The sequence below is a fragment of the Protobothrops mucrosquamatus genome, unplaced genomic scaffold (genome assembly GCF_001527695.2).
Source record: "Protobothrops mucrosquamatus isolate PMUCROS unplaced genomic scaffold, P.Mucros_1.0 scaffold3442, whole genome shotgun sequence".
NCBI classification, from domain to species: Eukaryota; Metazoa; Chordata; class Lepidosauria; order Squamata; family Viperidae; genus Protobothrops; species Protobothrops mucrosquamatus.
Genome location: NW_015389421.1, coordinates 23,762 through 45,405, shown reverse-complemented (window position 1 = coordinate 45,405; position 21,644 = coordinate 23,762). Strand labels below are relative to the sequence as shown.

General features: G+C 42.1%; 1 protein-coding gene across 1 annotated transcript in view; it reads right to left on the bottom strand.

The window, feature by feature from the left end:
- Positions 1–21,644, bottom strand: part of TBC1D19 (TBC1 domain family member 19) — a gene marked incomplete at both ends in the record, with an annotated part of 48,310 nt that overhangs the window by 11,594 nt on the left and 15,072 nt on the right. The window contains 3 exons of the mRNA XM_015827018.1: positions 3,010–3,094; positions 14,076–14,138; positions 17,648–17,722. Of these exons, the coding sequence (XP_015682504.1) occupies positions 3,010–3,094; positions 14,076–14,138; positions 17,648–17,722 (223 nt within the window). The remainder of the gene's footprint in view (positions 1–3,009; positions 3,095–14,075; positions 14,139–17,647; positions 17,723–21,644) is intronic.

Here is a 21,644-nt window from a genome sequence, read left to right as displayed (position 1 = left end):
GGGCACTGCGACGGTCATAAATGTGGGTCATAAATGTGCCCCATTTTATGACTTTTCTTATTAAGTGAATTACCGCAGTTGTTAAATTAGTAACCCGGTTGTTAAGTTGAATCTGGATTCCCCACTGACTTGGCTTGTCAGAAAGTCGCAAAAGGGGATCACATGACCCCGGGGCACTGCGACGGTCATAAATGTGGGTTAGTCACCAAGCGTCTGAATGTAAATCGCATGATCACGGGGATTCGACAACGGTGTTAAGTGTGAAAAATGGTCATAAGTCCCTTTTTAAAGTGCTGTTGTAACATTGAACGGTCATTAAGCAAACTAAGTCGAGAACTACCTCAAAGTAATGATCTAAAACGAGGACCAATAATTAATCAACTTTATTTCAGCTACTATGCAACATGCATTAAACTTTAATAGTAACCAATACAAAGTTTATTTCAAACAACGATTCTTCCAGAAGAATACTGGCATGTATTAAATTTATTATCCTGCAGACAGGTAAATAAAGAACCACATCTATTGCACATCTATTGCTCTTGTTTTCCTACTCTGTTTTGAAAGAAACATGTATTTGTATATTTTGTTAATTTTAAAATGATAGAAACGGTGCTAAATATTGCAGGTAAGTAAAATAGCTCGTTCCAGGGAAGAGCAACTGAAAGCAGGAAAATGAGAAATGCACAGATAAGCTATTGCAGAAAGTGGGCTGAAATATACAGGTAGTCCTCGACTTATCACAGTTAGTTTAGTGACTGCTGGAATTGGGTCTGTCTAGTTTAATGAAGAGAAGGACGAGGGGGGACATGATAGCAGTCTTCCAATATCTCAGGGGCTGCTCCAAAGAAGAGGGAGTCAAGCTATTCTCCAAGGCGCCTGAAGGCAGGACGAGAAGCAACGGGTGGAAACTGATCAAGGAGAGAAGCAACCTAGAACTAAGGAGAAACTTCCTGACAGTTAGAACAATTAACCAGTGGAACAACCTGCCTCCAGAAGTGGTGAATGCTCCAACACTGGAGGTTTTTAACAAGAGACTGGACAGCCATTTGTCTGAAATGGTGTAGGGTTCCTGCCTGAGCAGGGGGTTGGACTCGATGACCTCCAAGGTCCCTTCCAACTTTTTTTTATTTTTTTTATTTATTTTATTTATTTATATTATTATTATTATTATTATTATTATTATTATTATTATTATTATTATTATTATTATTATTATTATTATTATGACTGTTTTTACACTTACAATTGTAAGCATCCCCCCAGTCTTGTGATCAAAATTGGGATGCTTGGCAACTGGTTCATATTTATAACAGTTGCAACTGGGGTGATGTGATCAATTTTCTGCAACCTTCTGACAAGCAATTAACCAGTGGAACAACCTGCCTCCAGAAGCGGTGAATGCTCCAACACTGGAAGTTTTTAAAGAAGAGACTGGACAGCCATTTGTCCGAAATGGTATAGGGTTTCCTGCCTGAGCAGGGGGTTGGACTAGATGACCTCCAAGGTCCCTTCCAACTTTATTATTATTATTATTAAACTCAATGGGGAAGCCAGATTCACTTAACAACCAAGTTACAAACTGAACAGCTGCAGTGAGTCGCTTAACAGCTGTGGCAAGAAAGGGCAAAAAAACCTGTCTCGTTTAGCCACAGAAATTTTGGGCTCAAATGTCGTAAGTCGAGGACTGCCTACCGACATTTCGGTAGACAGAAATAATTTAGCAAAGCGCTGATTTTAGCAGTTTTCATTAAAAAAAGAAAGAAATACAAGTAAATATTTTACTTCAGTTGTAGTTTCAGCGGCTGGATTACACAGAAGGGGAAAAAAATACTACATACTCCACCCCGTCAAAGATAGCAAGCATTCGTCATATTTTGTAGACTATGACAGGGGCAACTTTACGACTGGTGGACTTCAACTCCCAGAATTCCTCAGCCAGCTGTTCTTTGCAGCTATGCTGGCTGAGGAATTCTGGGAGTTGAAGTCCACCAGTCGTAAAGTTGTCAAGGTTGGAGACCCCCCTGGACTATGAGAGGCAAAGAAAGTGGTAATTTATTTTTTTATATATATAACTACCACTTTCTTTGCCTCTCATAGTCCAGGTGTATTTAAATGAAAAATCTGGATATTTAAAAGTAATGAATTTTGAGAAAAGTATGACTGATAAGAGTGGTCTGAATACTGAGGGGAAACTCAGCTTTAATACAAAGTTTGAACAGGACATATCATGACTTTAAAATGATTTTATAAATACAATGGAAACATAAGCTGATTAGAAAATATGTTATATGTTGATGTTATCATGTGCACAAATACAAAAAAATGTTAATATTCAACTTGGTTGTACTGAAAATATTAAGAACTATCTGTTTCATGTAGACAAAAAGAAATTATCATCAGAAGAAGAGAGGATCAAGAAATATATTACCAACTAACTAACATATTGATTAATTGTAGAAATTAATTGCTATTGATTGTTTTGAATATATGAACCCATACAACACACTGTTCACGGAGCATTAAAGATCGTTATTGTAAAAAAATCAATAAAATATATATTTTTTTTTAAAAAAGAAAGTAAGTGGTAATTAAAAGAATTTGACGTCATGGACCAGAGACGTCAAGGTTTTAACGTTTCCCAATCCTTGTTCGGTGAAGATGATCAAGTAACATTTATAAAATATTCTGTCTCTTCAGCGTCTCTGTACGGCTTGAGCATCTTCTTATTATATAAATAAAAATGTAAATGTTCGTTTGTTCAAAATCTTAAATCTCCAAAAGTTCTTCACCGATTGCTTTGAAATTTTGACACAAAGTTGCATTCGAATACGCGCGTGTTTTTATATACCTATATTATATAGATGTCACACCTGTGACAGGTAAAAACATGCTTTTTTTGAAAAACAGCGCCATCTGTTGGACATAAAAGCAACACACGCTTTTACCAGACTGAGCCACAGCAACGCGTGGCTGGGTACAGCTAGTGTCAAATAGACAATCCTTTACCTCGAATGAATGATCTGGGTGGGGTAGCACTATTGTACGCGAAGTGTTCCAACACTGAAGTGTCTCGAGAGAAACAAAGCAACACCTGCAGAAAACACAAATTTAATCAGAAAGTTCTCTGTGAATAAGCTCCTTTTTAACGGAACATCGAAAAAATACATTCTCCTGCAAAGGGGAAGTTTTACCACACGGAAGGACAAGCAAAATGTTTAGATTGGCCTCTTCAAACTGAAATGATGGTTTTTGTGTTCCTGCAAAAGCAACAGGTACGCTTCTTCCTATTTGGACTTTTTCTAAGGAGATTTGTAAAAAAAAAATAATAACCTCCAGTTTCCTAATTTTCTAAAGGCAGCGGTAGAGAAAACTCAAACTGGATTTGCGGGCAAAGAGTTAAACTCCCAGACAATTTTTCTACGTATAAACTCAGAAACCTACAAACACGACTGCTCCTTTTAGTCTGCTGCAAAACACACACACACAAAGTCTACAGCAAATTCATTTCCACGAGGGATCATTCTAATGTAGGACGTGCAGCTTATCTTTTTTTTTATTTTAAACAGAATTTTTCCAACTCCATGACAATGTTTCACAATGAAGGGCCGATGCAGATACACCTTTCTGTTTAATATTTGTATAAACAAAATCCTCTGAAAATTGTATTTGTCAAAGAAAAGCAGAAACGTCTTGAAAAACCGTCTGGGCTTCTGATAGAGGACAGAATAATTTTTCTGTCAGAGATATGAGCTCACCTTCTTGAACAACTTACTAACATTTTTTCGGATGATAAAGTACCTTTATCTTAAATACACACTTTCAGCAGTTACTTATCGGCCTCTGCTCCTATCCAAATATACCCCAGCCAGCAAAGTAGTAATAAACAGGAAAAATTAAAAACTAGTTTATAAAAAACCCACGTCAGCAGAAAGAGGTGAGGAAAGAATGGGTTCAGACAGGCCTTTTCCTGACTGCCACGCAGATTGGGGGGTGAAGGTAGAGAGAATTTCCTATTTATTATTATTTTTTTCTTCCGTCCAATCATTTTCAACCCTCGGAGACTGGCTGGAAAAGTCTCCAGTTTTCCTGGCAAGGTTTTTCAGAGGTGGTGTGCCATTGCCTGCTTCCTAGGGCTGAGAGAAAGGGGCTGGCCCAAGGTCACCCGGAGGCTTGGGGCTTAAGGCAGGCCTCAAACGTGTGGGTCTCCTGGTTTCTAGGCCATAACCACCACAACAACCTGGTTTTCCAATTTCCCGCTACAGGGGGTCCTCAACGTACGACGACAGTTGGGCCCATCATAACGTCCCCACCTCAGAATTCTGAAACTACATTTAATTCTTTACTCTAATGACGGAGAGAAGCTCGCCGTGCTCCATGCCCTTTCCTATCTTTTTATGCTTCCATTTTCATTCTGGTTTGTTACACGGGAACACTAATTGAACTGTTATACAAAGTAGTAAGATTGCCAGCAAATTGGCAGTGTAAAAACTTGCTATTCAAACTTCTAGCTATGGGTTTTTCAAGAATTTGCTTCCTCCCTCTCTTCCTTCCTTTCCTCTCTCCCTTCCTCTCTCCCTTCTTCCCTCCCCCCTCTTTTCCTTCCTTCCTTCCTCCCTCCCTCCCTCCCTTTTCCTTCTTTCATTCCTTCGTTCCTTCCATCCTTCCTCTCTCCCTTCCTTCCCTCTCTCCCTCCCTCCCCCCTTTCCTTCCTTCCTTCCTTCCTTCCTCCCTCTCCCTTCCCTCTCCTTCCCTCCCCCTTTCCTTCCTTACTTCCTTCCTTTCTTCCTCCCTCCCTCTCCCTTCCTCCCTTTCCTTTCTTCCTCCCTCCCTCCCGTTTCCTTCCTTCCTTCCTGCTTCCCTCTCTCCCTTCCTCCCTTTCCTTTCTTCCTCCTTCCCTCCCTTCCTTCTTCTCTCCCTCCCTCCCTCCCTCCCTCCCTTCCTCTTCCTTCCTTCCTTCCCTCCCTTCCTCCCTTCCTTCCTTCCATCTCTATCTCACTATCCTCCTCCCTCCCTCCCTCCCTCATATATTCCAACAGTAAGTAAATATTACATAATCAGTTAGCACACTCGGATCTCCTTTGCTTGTTTGTAAGCTTTTCTCTGGAAAGAATCTATTCTCCAAAGTCCTGTTCAGATAGTCCTCAACTTGCCACAGTTCATTTAGTGACCAGTCAACGTTACAATGCCACTGAAAAGAAGTGAGTTATGGCCATTTTTCACCCTGAAAACCACTGCAGCATCCCCACGGTCACATGCGCTTGGCAACTGGCATGTATTTGACGGTTGCAGGGTGCCAAGGTCACGCAAATCAATGACCGTGTTACTAATTTAACAATTGCAGTGAATCACTTAAACAAATTAGGGGACTGGAGGCTAGAACATGTAAGGAACGGTTGCTGGAATTGGGTATGTCTAGTTTAGCGAAGAGAAGGACGAGGGGGGACATGATAACAGTCTTCCAGTATCTCAGGGGCTGCCCCAAAGAAGAGGCAGTCAAGCTATTCTCCAAAGCACCTGAAGGCAGGACAAGAAGCAACAGATGGAAACTGATCAAGGAGAGAAGCAACCTAGAACTAAGGAGAAACTTCCTGACAGTTAGAACAATTAACCAGTGGAACAACCTGCCTCCAGAAGTTGTGAATGCTCCAACACTGGAAGTTTTTAAAGAAGAGACTGGACAGCCATTTGTCTGAAATGGTATAGGGCAGAGGTAAGCAACCTTGGCTCTTTTACGACTCGTGGACTTCAACTCCCGGAATTCCTGAGCCAGCCATGCTGAGGGGAAAGGGAGAGGTTTCCAAGCTGAGCCATGCTGGCTCAGGAATTCTGGGAGTTGAAGTCCACGAGTCATAAAAGAGCCAAGGTTATCTACCCCTGGTATAGGGTCCTTGCCTGAGCAGGGGTTGGACTAGAAGACCTCCAAGGTCCCTTCCAACTCTATTATTATTGTTGTTGTTATTATTAAACTGTGTCAAGTAAGGTCATAAAATGGGGGCAAAACTCACTTACCAAATGCCTTGCTTAGCAATGGAAATTTTGGGCTGAATTGTGGTTGTAAGTAGAGGACTGCCTGTATAGCCTTAGTTTGCCAAGATTATATCCACTAATTGTAGGCAAATAAAAGGCTGGAGAACAACTGCCTCTCACTGTGTCTCTGGCCTTGAGCCTGACACATGCAGACGCAGAGCAGACTTCATGAAATTATACACAAATGGAAACATTCTGTCCCCTTGGTGCGTATCCAACAGCTATTGATATATATATATCCAAATAAGTCCATTATAAATAGTCCCAAAGAAATGAACATCTGACAGCATATCCTTATCGCTCGGAAGCAGAATTTGGCAATTAGGTAGGGAACCTGAGGATCTGTGTCCGCTGTAAGTAACTCTGTTTGACCAGACAATTCTTTTTCAGAAATGGTTGAAATAGCTTTTGTCTCTGCGATTAAAAAAACAAAACACACACACACACACACGACAAAACAGAACACAGGAAAGAATGTTCCACCTCCAGTTCTGCTTGAACTGCATGGTTATTAACTCCAGGATAATGAGAATTTCACTAAATCCACCCTCCACGACTTCTGAAGGCAGAACATTAAAGCAAGTTCACAAAAAGGGAGCTTGGGGGTCTTCTAGTCCAGAGGTTCCCCAACTTTTTGGGCGCCATGGACTGGTTCCGTGGAGAGAGGTTTTCCCCTGGAGCGGAGGGTGCGTGGTTTTGTGTGCTGCCTGCATCCTGTGGATGGGGCTTTGCTTGTTTGTGCGGACCAGTTGCTGGCATGCCGTGGCCCGGTACTGGTCCATGGACCGGGGGTTGAGGACCCATTCTAGTCCAACTCCCTGCTCAAGTAGATCCTGTACAATTCCAGACATGTCCAATCTTTTCTTTAAAACCTCCAGTGATGGGACACCCACAACTTCTGAAGGCAAACTATTCCATTGCTTTGTTGTTCTCACTGTCGGGAAATTTCTACTAGGTTGCTTCTCTCCTTGGTTAGTTTCCATCCGTTGCTTCTTGTCCTGCCTTCAGGTGCTTTGGAGAACAGCTTGACTGCCTCTTCTTTGTGGCAACCCTTGAAATATTGGAACGCCGCTATCCTGTCGCCCCTCGTCCTTCTCTTCATTAGACTAGACCAGGGGTAGGCAACCTTAGCTCTTTTATGACTCGTGGACTTCAATTCCCAGAATTCCTGAGCCAGCCATGCTGAGGGGAAAGGGAGAGGTTTCCAAGCTGAGCCATGCTGGCTCAGGAATTCTGGGAGTTGAAGTCCACGAGTCATAAAAGAGCCAAGGTTGCCTACCCCTGACCTAGAACTGAGAAGAAATTTCCTGACAGAACAATTAAACAGTGGAACGACTTTCCTTCAGAAGTTGTGGGTGCTTCATCACTGGAGGCTTTCAAGAAGAGATTGGACTGCCATACCAAAATGGTGTAGGATTTCCAGCTTGAGCAGGAGGTTGAATTAGAAGACCTCCAAGGTCCCTTTCAACTCTTGATATTCTGATATAGTAAGATCCTATTGAAGCTAGGATTTTCATCTGTACTGCAATAACCATTACGTACATTCTCTTTTTATTATTATTTTCATCTGGCAGGCCTGTACTTCCTTTGGCAAGTAGTCTTTAAAAAAGGAAGGGTAGACTAGGGCAGGGGTAGGCAACCTTGGCTCTTGTATGACTCGTGGACTTCAACTCCCAGAATTCCTGAGCCAGCCATGCTGAGGGAAAAAGGTTTCCAGGCTGAGCCATGCTGGCTCCAGAATTCTGGGAGTTGAAGTCCACGAGTCATAAAGCGACCTAGGCCTAGATCAGGGGTAGGCAACCTTGGCTCTTTTATGACTCGTGGACTTCAACTCCCAGAATTCCTGAGCCAGCCATGCTGAGGGGAAAGGGAGAGGTTTCCAAGCTTAGCCATGCTGGCTCAGGAATTCTGGGAGTTGAAGTCCACGAGTCATAAAAGAGCCGAGGTTGCCTACCCCTGGACTAAACAGCCTCAGTTCCCATTCTTCCTATGTTGTATTGTCCAGTCCCCTAATCATCTTTACTGCTCCTCTCTGCACTCTGAGTCTCAACATCTTTTTTTGTATCGTAGTCACCAAAACTAGAAACACTACAGGTAGTCCTCAACTTACCACCGCAATGGAGCCCCAAATTTATGTTTTACTTAAACTTGTCGCCACGTCCTCCCATCAACTGTTTTCCGTTCTCGGCTGATTCTCACAGCCCTCCTTTCTCTCTATCTGCCATCGACTCAAAGTTACACAGAAGGCTAGACAGCTAATCCTTGACTTACAGCCACAAGCGCGCCCCAAATTTTTGTTGTTACGTGAGGCATTTGTTAAGTGAGTTTTGCCCCATTTTAGGACTTTTCTTGCCACCGTTGTTAAGGGGTTCTCTGCGGGTTGTTAAGTTAGTGACACGGTTGTTAAGTGAATCGGGATCCCCCTTGAGTTTGTTTGTCAGAAAATCGCAGAAGGGGATAACGTGACCCCAGGACGCTGCAACCGTCATAAATATGAGTCGATTGCCAAGCGTCCGAACACAAATCACGTGACCGTGGGGGGGATGCTGCAATGGGTCGTAAGTGTGAAAAATGGTCACAAGCCAGCTTTGTAACTTCAAACGGTCACTAAGAGAACTGTTGTGAGTGGAGAACTGCCTGTATTCCAAGTGTGGTCTCATCAGAGCAGTATAAAGTGGCATCGTACTAACACTTTACGTGATGTTGATACTATCCTTCTGTTGATGTAGCCTAGGATTGCACTGGGTTTCCTGTCAGCTGGTTCTCTTAATTTCTCTTAAGGCAGGGGTGTCAAAAATTTTTTATCGTGTGCGGTCATGGACAGGCTAACTATGGAACTAAAGGACAAGACAGAAACGGACTATTTTGGAATCTGGGACAAATTTTACTGCTGGTATGAGTCAAGAACAACCGTTTGGGTTTTGAGTTAAAGTTTAAGTTTGTGGTATATAAAATTATATGTTAATATATAGAGAAACAAGCTCGAGATTGTATAATATTGTATTATATAGGGGAATATATGTATATATATATAGAGAGAGATGTATATATAGAACTTTAAATATGATAAGGAACGAATTGTTAGGATTATATATACTGGAACATCATGTCATGTCCTTTTTTGTTTTAATTGTTTTATTAATAAAAAACTTTATTAAAAAAAAAGGCAGGGGTGTCAAACTCAATTTCATTGAGGGCCGCATCAGCATTGAGGTTGCCCTCGGGGGGGGCGGTGTGTGTGGGGCCAAGGTGGGTGCGGCCTACTGGGTGGGCGTGGATGGAGTGGGTGTGGCCTACTGAGTGGGCATGGCCAGCTCTACATCGTTCGCATCAAGGGTGCCTATGAGGGCCTGGGCAGGAGTGGGACAGATCTGAGGGTCTCTGGCAGAAGGGGGTGGGACCGGGGCAAGCGCCATGGCATGGTCCATTTCTTCATTCCTCACAAAGGGTGACACCTCCCCAGCATGCACCCAGGGGGCGGGGCCGACGCGGCAGGGGCCGGTTCCTCGCTGTTTCCAGACGGCCTTGTGGAGCTAAGACTGAATGCGTTTCAGCATAATGGCCACCACAAAATTGTACATTGGCTCCTGGCCGGCCTGGGCCAGGGCCAGGGCCAAGGCAGCGGGGGCCGTTCCCTCACTGTTTCCAGGATGGCTTCGCGGGCCACATGAAACCACTTCGCGGGCCGCATCCAGCCTCCGGGCCTTGTGTTTGACATGTCTGTCTTAAGGTGATCTGAAAGCTGCATTTGGTGTCACGGGCAACTATCCAACCCCTCGCAAAGATTACCGAACTGTCTAGCTACGAAGACCTAGGACTGTTTCACCTGAAAGCCCACCTACAAATATATAGATTTTATTAGTTTTTATAGGGTTAGGGATAAGGTGGGGTCGGGGTTAGGGTTAGAGTTAGGGTTGGGGTTTTTCCAAATAACATTTTCAATATCTAGCAAATGTCTGGGTACATGTATTTAACTAACAATAATAGATGTACTTAGTTATCATGAACAATATGTTAATTCATCGCTCAATAGCCTTCTTCTTGCTAATATAGATTCAAAATTACATATCACGTTCCTTTCTCTCTGACCCGTTTTTCTAGCCATTGGTAGAAATTATCCCATGTTCTAAAGTAGACTGAGTCTTCTTTCTCTTTAATCTTTAAAGTCCATCTATCCATTTCTGCACAGTCTAGAATTTTCTTAATTAGTACTTCTTCGGTTGGTAAGTTTTCATTTTTCCAATGTTGGGCAACTACAATTCTTGCTGCCCACCTACCAATATAAAATGCTGGCTAGAAACTAGGGCAGAAGGAACACTTGACTTCATTGCTGTAGAATTGCCTAGCCTGGAACACGTACAAAAATGGTCGTCCTGGTGTTTTACAGCTTGGATAATGCAGCTTTCTTTTCTTTAAATAAATAGACGTTTCAGTCTATTATTCTTAGGGCTGTAGTTTGAAGTCAGATAGCATCTTCAATAGCGCAAGCTTTTATTTTGCAAGCTTTCTTAATTGCGAGGCAGTTAGGCAAATATCTTTAATGATGATTTACAGCGCATTGGATTTTTTTGCCTGTGCTTTATTCTCAGAATATACAGAATACTCTTATCAGCTAAGCTAAGGAATGCTTGTCTGATGCACCTACAAAAAAAAAACAAAACCCACTCCCAACAGCTTTGACTAATTGAGTTGAAAGTAACCTTGAAAATGAGATGCTAACCCCGTGACATTTATACTGACATTATAATCAAGTGTACTTAGCAAATTTGCAAATGTAATAACCCTTCATTAAAAGAGATTTAAAAGAAGCAACGCAGACAACTTACAAGCACACACACACAGCTTCCTTTTCAATGGAAGCAAAGGTAATATATTATGGATGCATAAATTATGGGTGCTTTCCCAAGATTCATAGTAGTAAATTCTATTATATATTATAGGTTATTTCTTTTATACAGTACATGCCTAAGACTGGGCACGGCAGATATTGTTGGTTCCCTTTATCTTTAAATCATCTTTAAATTTTTAAAACTTGTATTATTTTTTCCTGATGCCCTTTTCAGAAGAACGCCTAAAAGGACCCAAATTTCTCCTTAATGCCACCTTTTCTTCAAAACCCCTGGCTGTCGCTCATTAATCTTCACTGCAAACAAAACAATGCTTAGAATAACTGTAGCTATAATGTTTCACGTACCAACACCCCCAGTTTTCTTTTATTTATTTAAGAAAATTGATAGAGTCACCCCACTCACTCTCAATGACTCTAGGTTAGGGGTCCCCACCCTATGGGTGGTACCGGGCCCTGGGCTCTTGGCCAGTGGGCCATGGAAATGGCTGGCCAGGGCACGCACATGTGGGTGCACATTCCCCCCCACTCACGCTAGCGTCCACGGCCCCATTTGCGCATGCACAGGGGCACGAATGGGGACGCTAGCGCGATGTGTGTGTGCACACCCCATTTGCGCATGCGCGAACAGGCCGCTAGCACGGGCGTGTGTGCACGGCCACGTTCGGCATGTGTATTGCGCCAGCGCATGCGCAAATACGGCCGCTAGTACAGCACCAGAGGGCGTGGCCCTGTTTGCGTGCATGCGCGCGTGCACGCAGTAATTTGGAAGCTGCTCTCCCCTCCGGGCCGCGAGCCTGGAAAGGTTGGAGAACTCTGCTCTAGGTGGCTTACAAGGATTAAAAACCCAATATAAAAACAATAATAAAGCAACCACCTCTTTGACAAGCCATTTGATGGGTTCCATCCCTCTCTGGGGTCCACAGGCCTATTGGCAAAGCCAGGTCTTCAGGGACATAAGTGGGGGGCCAATCTTATGTCTGCAGGGATGATGTTCTACAGCAGGGGTCCCCAACCTCCGGCACGCAGCCCACTACAATCCCCTCTCCAGTCCACAAAACCAGAAAGGTTTGGGGGGGGAAAAGCCCTTCTTCTTGGTCTCACTAGATCAGGGGTCTTCAAACTTGGCCCTTTTATGACTTGTGGACTTCAACTCCCAGAATTCCTCAGCCAGGCACGTGTGCCTGGCTGAGGAATTCCAGGAGTTGAAGTCCACAAGTCATAAAAGGGCCAAGTTTGAAGACCCCTGCACTAGATGGACATCTTTAGAAGAAGGGAATGTTTAACATTTCCTGTTTTTTTCTTTTTCTTTGTTAGTATATTTTGGTTTTGTTGCCCTTATCCTTCTTTTCTATTATGTTTCATTCACAAAAAAATCTAGCCAACCACTTTGAGTAATGCGCCCACCACACAACTGTGTCTCTCCCGCTGGTCTCATACAGTTGTGATTTCCCCCAGGAATTTGGCATTGAAATATTGTTTTAGCACGGCTGACTTGTTGTTTTTTTCCCCCACTGACTGAATACTCTGGAGTAGGGTTTATTTTGTTGTGTTTAGGATTCTTTAAAGGTATTTTTTTTCTGGTTCTTCCTACTAGGCCGTCATATTTCATGCTGAGACTAACTCTGATGCAGTTGTCTTGCTCAATAAGGAATGAATATCAATATACATAAATCAAATACACTAAATAAAAGTTTCACTTGCATTTATGAAACCGGGGATACGAATTAATTCCACCGAAGTCCAAAAGCTACACAATGCTTCATACGGATTGATAGATCGTACGCATGATATACACATACTCTTATGAACAATGGGGGGAGTCTTATTGCTATTAAAATATCCTAAACCAGTGGTGGCGAACCTATGGCACGGGTGCCAGAGGCGGCACTCGGAGCCCTCTCTGTGGGCACACGTGCCGTTGCCCCAGCCTTGCCTCCCCGTGACCCCGTCCTCTCCAGCAGCCCCCCTGAAGGAGAGTCGCCCTCAAGCGTGGCCCACACGGAGCAGCGCAGCCAAGGACATGGCAGCCAGGCAGCGTAGACAAGACTCTGCTCACACCCCATCATTCAGTTGATGCTGCAGGGCGCGGGCAGAGGGTGTGGCCGCCATAGCGCTGCTGGGCTGCCTGGGCGATTTGCGGTGGGCCCTGGAGGTGGTGAGTGGTCCTGTGGGCAGGCGGGGCAGGCGGTAGAGCGGGGGTGGGGCAGGGCGTGGAGTGGGGGCGGGGCCAGTTTTTGGGCACTCGGTCTCTAAAAGGTTCGCCATCACTGTCCTAAACAGTCCATAGAATTACTGCCGTGGTGGCGAACCTATGGTACGCGTGCCACAGGTGGCACGCAGAGCCCTCTCTGTGGGCACGCGGACCGCCGCCCCAGTCCTAGGCCTTCAGCTGGGTGTTCTAAAACCTTTTTGCTTTAGGCCTCCGCCGCCGTGTGCAAAAAAAAAAAAGTTTCAATCAATTTCAACTTCTTGCGGGGAAAAAAAAGATCTCGCAAAGTTGGAATTGACTGAACTTTTTAGTCCCACCCAGTCTGCCGTTACCACCGCAGCCACGCCCACCCAATTGGCCACACCCACCCAATGAGCCACGTCCGCCCGGCACCCAACGATACATAAGTGGGTTTTAGGTTGCAGTTTGGGCACTCGGTCTCTAAAAGTTTCGCCATCACTGAACTACTGCAAGGAACAGCAGAAATTAAGAAATAGTACTGAAATTGCTTTGATCCAGTTGCAAAGTCCTAGGTCTCTATCATTCAGAGATTAGCTGGTGAAATCAATCAACCAAACTGCATGGGCTGCCACAATTTACAGGAAGTTTGCAAGGGATTCAACAATGGTTTGGACTTATCCAACAGATACATTATCTTTATTTAACTTTATTGATTCAGAGCTGTCTACGGTTGATGTTAACAATCCACAGGCAACAACTGAATGATTTCTTAATAGGTAATGATTTATACAGTCACTCACTCAAGCCAGTTCTGTACAGATTTACTTAAAGATAAGCCCCACAAAACACAGTGGAATTTACTCTTGTGTAGATCCACATAGCAATGCACTGTAGCTCGACTTACAGCAGCTGTTGCACTACAAGTTTTATCTGATGTACAAAGTAATCAGAACAAACTATACTCTGCCCCAGGTGTCCTTCTTCCAGTGACGTGTGATTTGCCATTTGCTCTACGTAAATACTTACCTGATATAAGTAATCCTCAAACACGAAGTAGTAGTCATCATTGCTGGCTGTCAGTTTCACATCCTGAAATCAAAAAACGTAACTTTCTGAAGCTGAGCAACATTTTTTCCACCTGGGCATCTCTCACACTGTACACAATATAACAAGACCCAGCACTATTCTATTCTGTTCTATTCTGTTCTGTTCTATTCATGCTCTTATTCTATTCTATTCTATTCTATTCTATTTATGATTCTATTCTATTTATGATTCTATTCCATTTATGATTCTATTCTGTTCTGTTCTATTCTATTCTATTCTATTGCATATTTTCTCTATTCTATTCTATTCTATTCTATTCTATTCTATTCTATTCTATTCTATTCTATTCTATTCTATATTCTATTCTTCATTCCATTCTTCTCTTCTCTTCTCTTCTCTTCTCTTCTCTTCTCTTCTGCTCTGCTCTGCTCTGCTCTACTCTACTCTACTCCATATCCTATCCTATCCTATCCTACCCTACCCTACCCTACCCTACCCTACCCTATCCTATTCTAATGTATGGCATTAACAATAGTTAACAATAGTTATGGCACTAATCATATATCAAACTCGGTCTTTCGTCAACTTCTAATTTTCAAAAACAATGAAAAGTTCCATCAGAATCATTGATTTATAATAAAAAAAACAGAATGACAGAGTTGGAAGGGACCTTGGAGGTCTTCTAGTCCAATCCCCTGCTCAGGCAGGAAAGCCTATACCATTTCAAACAAATGCTTGTCCAGTCTCTTCTTAAAAACCTCCAGTGTTGGAGCATTCACCACTTCTGGAGGCAGGTTGTTCCACTGATTAATTGTTCTCACTGTCAGGAAATTTCTCCTTAGTTCTAGGTCAGTGATGGCGAACCTTTTAGAGACCGAGTGCCCAAACTGCAACCCAAAACCCACTTATGCATCATTGGGTGCCGGGTGGGTGTGGCCCATTGGCTGGACATGCCCATTGGGTGGGCGTGGCTACGATGGTAACGGCAGACTGGGTGGGACTAAAAAGTTCAATCAATCAATTCCAACTTTGCAAGATCTTTTTTTTTCCGCGAGAAGTTGAAATTGACTGATTGATTGAACCTTTTTTTTTTTTTGTACACGGCGGCGGAGGCCTAAAGCGAAAAGGTTTTATAAAACCCAGCTGAAGGCCCAGGACTGGGGCAATGGTGCGCGTGCCCACAGAGAGGGCTCTGAGTGCCGCCTCTGGCACCCGTGCCATAGGTTCGCCACCACTGTTCTAGGTTGCTTCTCTCCTTGGTTAGTTTCCATCCGTTGCTTCTTGTCCTGCCTTTCAGGCGCTTTGGAGAATAGGTTGATTTCCTTCTTCTTTGTGGCAGTCCTTTAGATATTGGAGCACGCTATGTCACCCCTTGTCCTTTTTTTCATTAAACTTTACATACCCAATTCCTGCAACTGTTCTTGATATGTTTTAGCCTCCAGTCCCTAATCGTCTTTTGTTGCTCTGCACAGATATGCTTGATTTGATTCTATCACTCCTAATTAGTTTTGCTCACTGCAAGTTTTCCATTGTATCACTTTCTGGTTTTTTTTAGCATGAGAGGAATGATTATCTTAGAAATAACAGCCCTGAAATAGTATTGTCCACCTATCATGAATAGCTTCCAAAGAGCTACTCCAGAAAAAAAAACAGTTGCAGTAACAAATTAGGACTGGTCATGCAAAATTCACGGGAAAGGCTGGATTTGCTTAACAACTGTGTGATAGCTTAATGATTGTGAAATCAGGCATGATTTGTTTAACAACCACATCACTTAGCAAAGAGGTTTCAGTCCCAATTGTGGTCATACATCAAGGAGCGCCTGTATAACATAAAGCAGAATTCCAGAAGTTCTTGTGGTGTTCATTTCCTGGCCTGCCCTGCACTGAAGGGGTGTCCTTCGTATCATGCCAATATATGAAGAATTCATAAAAGAATTTCAAGAAAGCAAACAAATGGATCATCAAACAAATCAACTCTTGCTTTTAAATATAAAGCAACCACTGTGGGGTGTGAAGAATCAGGATCACACGTTAAGTTCCAGTTAAACTGATTTATTGCTCATGCCTATACATAAAAATCTAGTCAACTAATGGTTAGCATCAAATTGGCGCTAGATAAGAGTTAATGGAAATCAACGGAAGGGGATGGACTTGGAACGTTTGTGGACACTCAACGATTCTAGGCTGAGTCCTCTCTTGACTCCACCCCCAGGCTGTGCTTCTCCTTCTCCTACAAGCTCTGAAGTATTTACATTATTTGTCAGTTCCAAAATATTAATCTGGAACCCCCAAAAAGCAAAAAAAAGCAACACAAGGACCCAAAATGTTCACTGTACTCCATAAATTAGATCAGCTTCTTATTGTTTCCCAACCCCATAATATTTAGTTATATCTTTAAAAAAATCCCAGCACAAAATATTGTGGGATCCAGCAACTGACATGTCTCAAATCTCCATTTATTCCTGCTGTTTATTATTTAACTAGTCAGCAGTCCAAACTAAGAGGGCTTTTTTCCCCGTTTACTCAGGAAATGAAATGGCTTCTGATCAAGTTTTTGAATGCCCAAGATTGTGTTTGGCCAAACTGAGATATTCTACATTCCAAAGGACTCTAAATAGGTGCAAAAGTCGGAATTCTTGTAACAAGAGTCATGCTGATTTTGATTCATCTGTTTGTACGTCTACATTAACACCACATTCAAAAGATATATTATGGTGATCATAGCAAAACCATACATATTTCCACTCCTTCATGTTAGCCAGAAATTCAAGGTCCTTGAATTAGTGTGCTACCCAGTGGTGGGATTCAAATCCCTGAACAACTGGTTCTCTGCGTGGATGCAGGCCTGGGCCTCTGAGGCCTAGAACGGACTTCCGGAAGTGGCATCCCCGCACTTCCAGTGGGCTGTTCTAGGCCTGGGAAGCCTCCTCCAGGCCTCCCAGGCCTAGAACGGACTTCCGGAAGTGGCATCCCCGCATTTCCAGTGGGCTGTTCTAGGCCTGGGAGGCCTCCTCCAGGCCTAGAACAGACTTCCGGAAGTGGCATCCCCGCACTTCCAGTGAGCTGTTCTAGGCCTGGGAGGCCTCCTCCAGGCCTAGAACGGACTTCCAGAAGTGGCATCCCCGCACTTCCAGTGGGCTGTTCTAGGCCTGGGAGGCCTCCTCCAGGCCTCCCAGGCCTAGAATGGACTTCCGGAAGTGGCATCCTCGCACTTCCGGAGGGCCTTCTAGGTCTGGGAGGCCTCCTCCAGGCCTCTGAGGCCTAGAACAGACTTCCGGAAGTGGTATGCTTTCAGCCAGTTCTCCAAACTCAACAAAATTTAGCTACCGGTTCTGCCGAACTGGTGCGAACCGGCTGAATCCCATCACTGGTGATACCTGCTATCTTGCAAGCAGAACACAATCAGTAAGATTAGTCATTATAAAAGGCCATTAATTAAGCACAGGTTTTAATTTCACAGAAAACGTTCTTTTTCACTACATAAAGCCTAAAGGCTGAGTAACACATTAATTACTGATGACAGAACTTTGCAAATCAAAAATTACTCACTTTATAAATCAGACTGTCCACCAAAAGATTGTACTGGATGACATTAGACTTCAGTTGTTCGTAGTACAAGATATCCTAAAATGAAATAGTTAATAATAGTAATTACATTTGAACTAATGTAATCAAGGACAGAATTGGGGGGGGGGGGAAAGCATCAAATATTTCAAAGTGGAGATTGTGCAAAGAGGCAGAAGAAACAACAGATTACATACTCAGCTCATGCAAGAAAACTGCACAGACTACACACAAGAACATAACGCAGATGCCAAAACGACTCATTGGACCATCTGTAAAAATTATCATGTGCCAGTAATGAAAAACTGGTGGGAATACAGAATTGAAAAAATAGTAAAAATGGGCAGCTTAACTCAGGGGTGTCAAACTCGCAACATCATGTGACGTGTCGCGACGTATTGTGACTTTTTTCCCATTGCCGCCAATGGGGTGGGCGCAGTTTCAGCATGATGCATCTAGCCCGCGGGCCGGCAGTTTGACACCCCTGGCTTATAACATTATGGGATATCCGAGCACAGATTGGTAGTCTTAGTTCATAATAAACAAGATTTAACTATGGTCGATAAAATAATCTATGGATAATTGATGCGGTAATACCAGAGGATAGTAGAGGATGAAGAATTGGTGAAGATCATAAACTATTAAGATCTGAAAATTGAAATTGAAAGATTATGGCATGAACCAGCTGTAGTAGTGCCATACCAAAAAATCTTGGATGCTACTTAGAAAAATCTGCACGTTGACGAAATTTCTACCTGTGAATTGCAAAATATGGGTCCACACATATACTACATTGATATATCACATCATCAAGAAATTGATGCATATGAAGACCTGTACCAGGTAAACAACTGGCACCTATAATTTCACACACACACACACACACACAAACACACACACACACACCTGTGAACAGATAATTGTAAAAATCAACAAATGTTACTGAAAACCACACAATTTTAAAAACTGCTAACTTTGTCTTGATAAAAATGAATTTAATTTATTGCCTGTTTGATATGGTATATGAGGGTTTTTGGCTGTAATAATGATGTAGTGTTTTTAAATATTATTGTTCTAAAGCTCTTATATAACCAGCTCTGATTATAGTGGAAAGGCAGAACTGAATTTCTTACATAAATAAATGAGTTCCAAAAATAAAAAGTGGAATTAGGAAAAGGTTCCTGCAGGATATTTGAATATAATCTCAGAAACATTGTTAGATAGTTATCGTCAAAATGAATGAAACATAACCAAACAAGGAATAATAAACATTTTAAAACAAGGAAATGTAAGATTCATTTCCATAAGCATTTATATTCTATGATTAACACAGAAACTGTTATCAAGAGTGGACTTGAAAGGTGATTAAGGGACATTTGTAGGATAGGATTTCATTTTTAAATTTTTTTTAAAACAAATACAATGACAAAGAAATACAGTAGGAGTTATAAAACTTTTAAAAAGTGTGATATTATAGTGATTAAAAAACTCAATGCAACAGAAGAGGAAAAAAAGAGCTTAAAAAAAATCCATGGGCATTAATGAATTCAATTTTTCTCTCTTTTTTTAACAATATTTTATTGAGTTTATATAGATAAGGGAAAATTAGGAACAATATGGGTATGGTAAGGGAGGGGGATGGGGGAAGGAAATAGGGGATTTAGGATAAAATAAGGAAAGGTACAATCACATATTTTAACAAACAAGCAACTGTCCGGATCATAATAATGAGTGAATATCTTAAAATAAGCTTAACTATAGTCATATTACAAACAGTTAATAAACAAATAAATTCATCTATTAAATAAACACGAATAATAAAATCTCAGAAAATCCTAACTATCAACATTAATAGATAAAAATCACTAAATCACTAAAAATAACAATGTTTTTTTCTCTTGAACCTATAACACATATTGCTTCAACTTCTCATTTTCCCAACCTATATGCACAATAATCCATTTCTTCGTAGCAGGAGAATAACAAATCATGAAATTCCTCTTAGGTTTACAAATTGAATTGCTATGCCTTCTGAAAATACTGCATAAGGATTCAACAATTTTACGATTTCGGAACGTAAGTTAATTATCTGCTTGACTGAGTTACATCTGCAGACAATTCTTAGGTTAGACATAACATTGAGAATAGCTTCCTTGTGGCATCTGGCTGCTTGAGGATAGAAAACAGGTGGTTGACTTACATCAGAGAACAGGTAGAAAGAAAGCAATTCCACCAGCTCAGGGGTCTTCAAACTTGGCCCTTTTATGACTTCTGGACTTCAACTCCCAGAATTCCTCAGCCAGCGTGCCATGCTGGCTCAGGAATTCTGGGAGCTGAAGTCCACGAGTCATAAAAGAGCCAATGGTTTTTGTTTAAACAAGATTCCCTCAAATCAGTTTTCCTCTCCTGAATATCTGTCACAAAGAGTTAACACCAGTAAGAAAACATATATTTTTTTATTGTCTAAGTCAGGGGTAGGCAACCTTGGCTCTTTTATGACTCGTGGACTTCAACTCCCAGAATTCCTGAGCCAGCCACACTGAGGAGAAATGGAGAGGTTTCCAAGCTGAGCCATGCTGGCTCAGGAATTCTGGGAGTTGAAGTCCACGAGTCATAAAAGAGCCAAGGTTGCCTACCCCTGGGCTAGAAAAACGAGGTAAAGAGAAAGGAATTTAACATGTATTAGTAAGTTAAATGTTGGAACCCAGACAATTTAATTTTAACAACTGCAGGGGTTCACTTAACAACTGTGGCAAGAAAAGCCATAAAATAGCTCGAAACTCACTTAACAATTGTCCCACTTAAGCAAGAGAAATATTGGGATCACTTGTGCCAAGGATTACCTATATAGAACAATAACACAAACGTTTCACAGTGACTAGTCAATTTCATTAGATTTAAACTACTGATTTCCATGACAAGTTTTTTTTATATACTTTCAATCATTTAAAGGATTCCAGGAAACTGAATTAAACCGTTATCTTTTAAAATGAATTTAATATTTCCTTTGCTTGAATTCTGTTTCGCCCTGTAATTCCCAAACATATTGGTGGCATCATTTATTTTATGTATTAAACCAATTCGTAAGGCAGGCTATCTCTCCCAGAAACTCTGCCAGGAAACAAAATCAAAGCAGACAACTGCATTAAAATAAAATTACGGCTAACACTGTGTTGAGGCTCAACAAAACACAAAACCACTAGGTCAGGGGTCTTCAAACTTGGCCCTTTGATGACTTGCGGACTTCAACTCCCAGAATTCCTCAGTGGCTGAGGAATTCTGGGAGTTGAAGTCCGCAAGTCATAAAAGGGCCAAGTTTGAAGACCCCTGATCTAGATGATGCCAAAACTCCCACACTAACATTCCAATTGTGTTGGAGCCTGAGAGCTTTCTTTCTTTCTTTCTTTCTTTCTTTCTTTCTTTCTTTCTTTCTTTCTTTCTTTCTTTCTTTCTTTCTTTCTTTCTTTCTTTCTTTCTTTCCTTCTTTCTTTCTTTCTTTCTTTTTAATGCTTGGTTTTACTTTTTATTATCTTAATTGTATGTAATTTTATTATTTTTGTGAGCCGCTCCAAGTTGTGTTCTAAGTGCTAGGCTGCATCAACAGAGGGATAGAATCAAGATCATGAGAAGTATTAATACCACTTTACAATGCCTTGGTAAGGCCACACTTGGAATACTGCATCCAGTTTTGGTCACCACGGTGTAAAAAAGACGTTGAGACTCTAGAAAGAGTACAGAGAAGAGCAACAAAGATGATCAGGGGACTGGAGGCTAAAACATATGAGGAACGGTTGCTGGAATTGGGTATGTCTAGTTTAATGAAGAGAAGGACGAGGGGGGACATGATAGCAGTGTTCCAGTATCTCAGGGGCTGCCACAAAGAAGAGGGAGTCAAGCTATTTTCCAAAGCGCCTGAAGGCAGGACAAGAAGCAACGGATGGAAACTAATCAAGGAGAGAAGCAACCTAGAACTAAGGAGAAA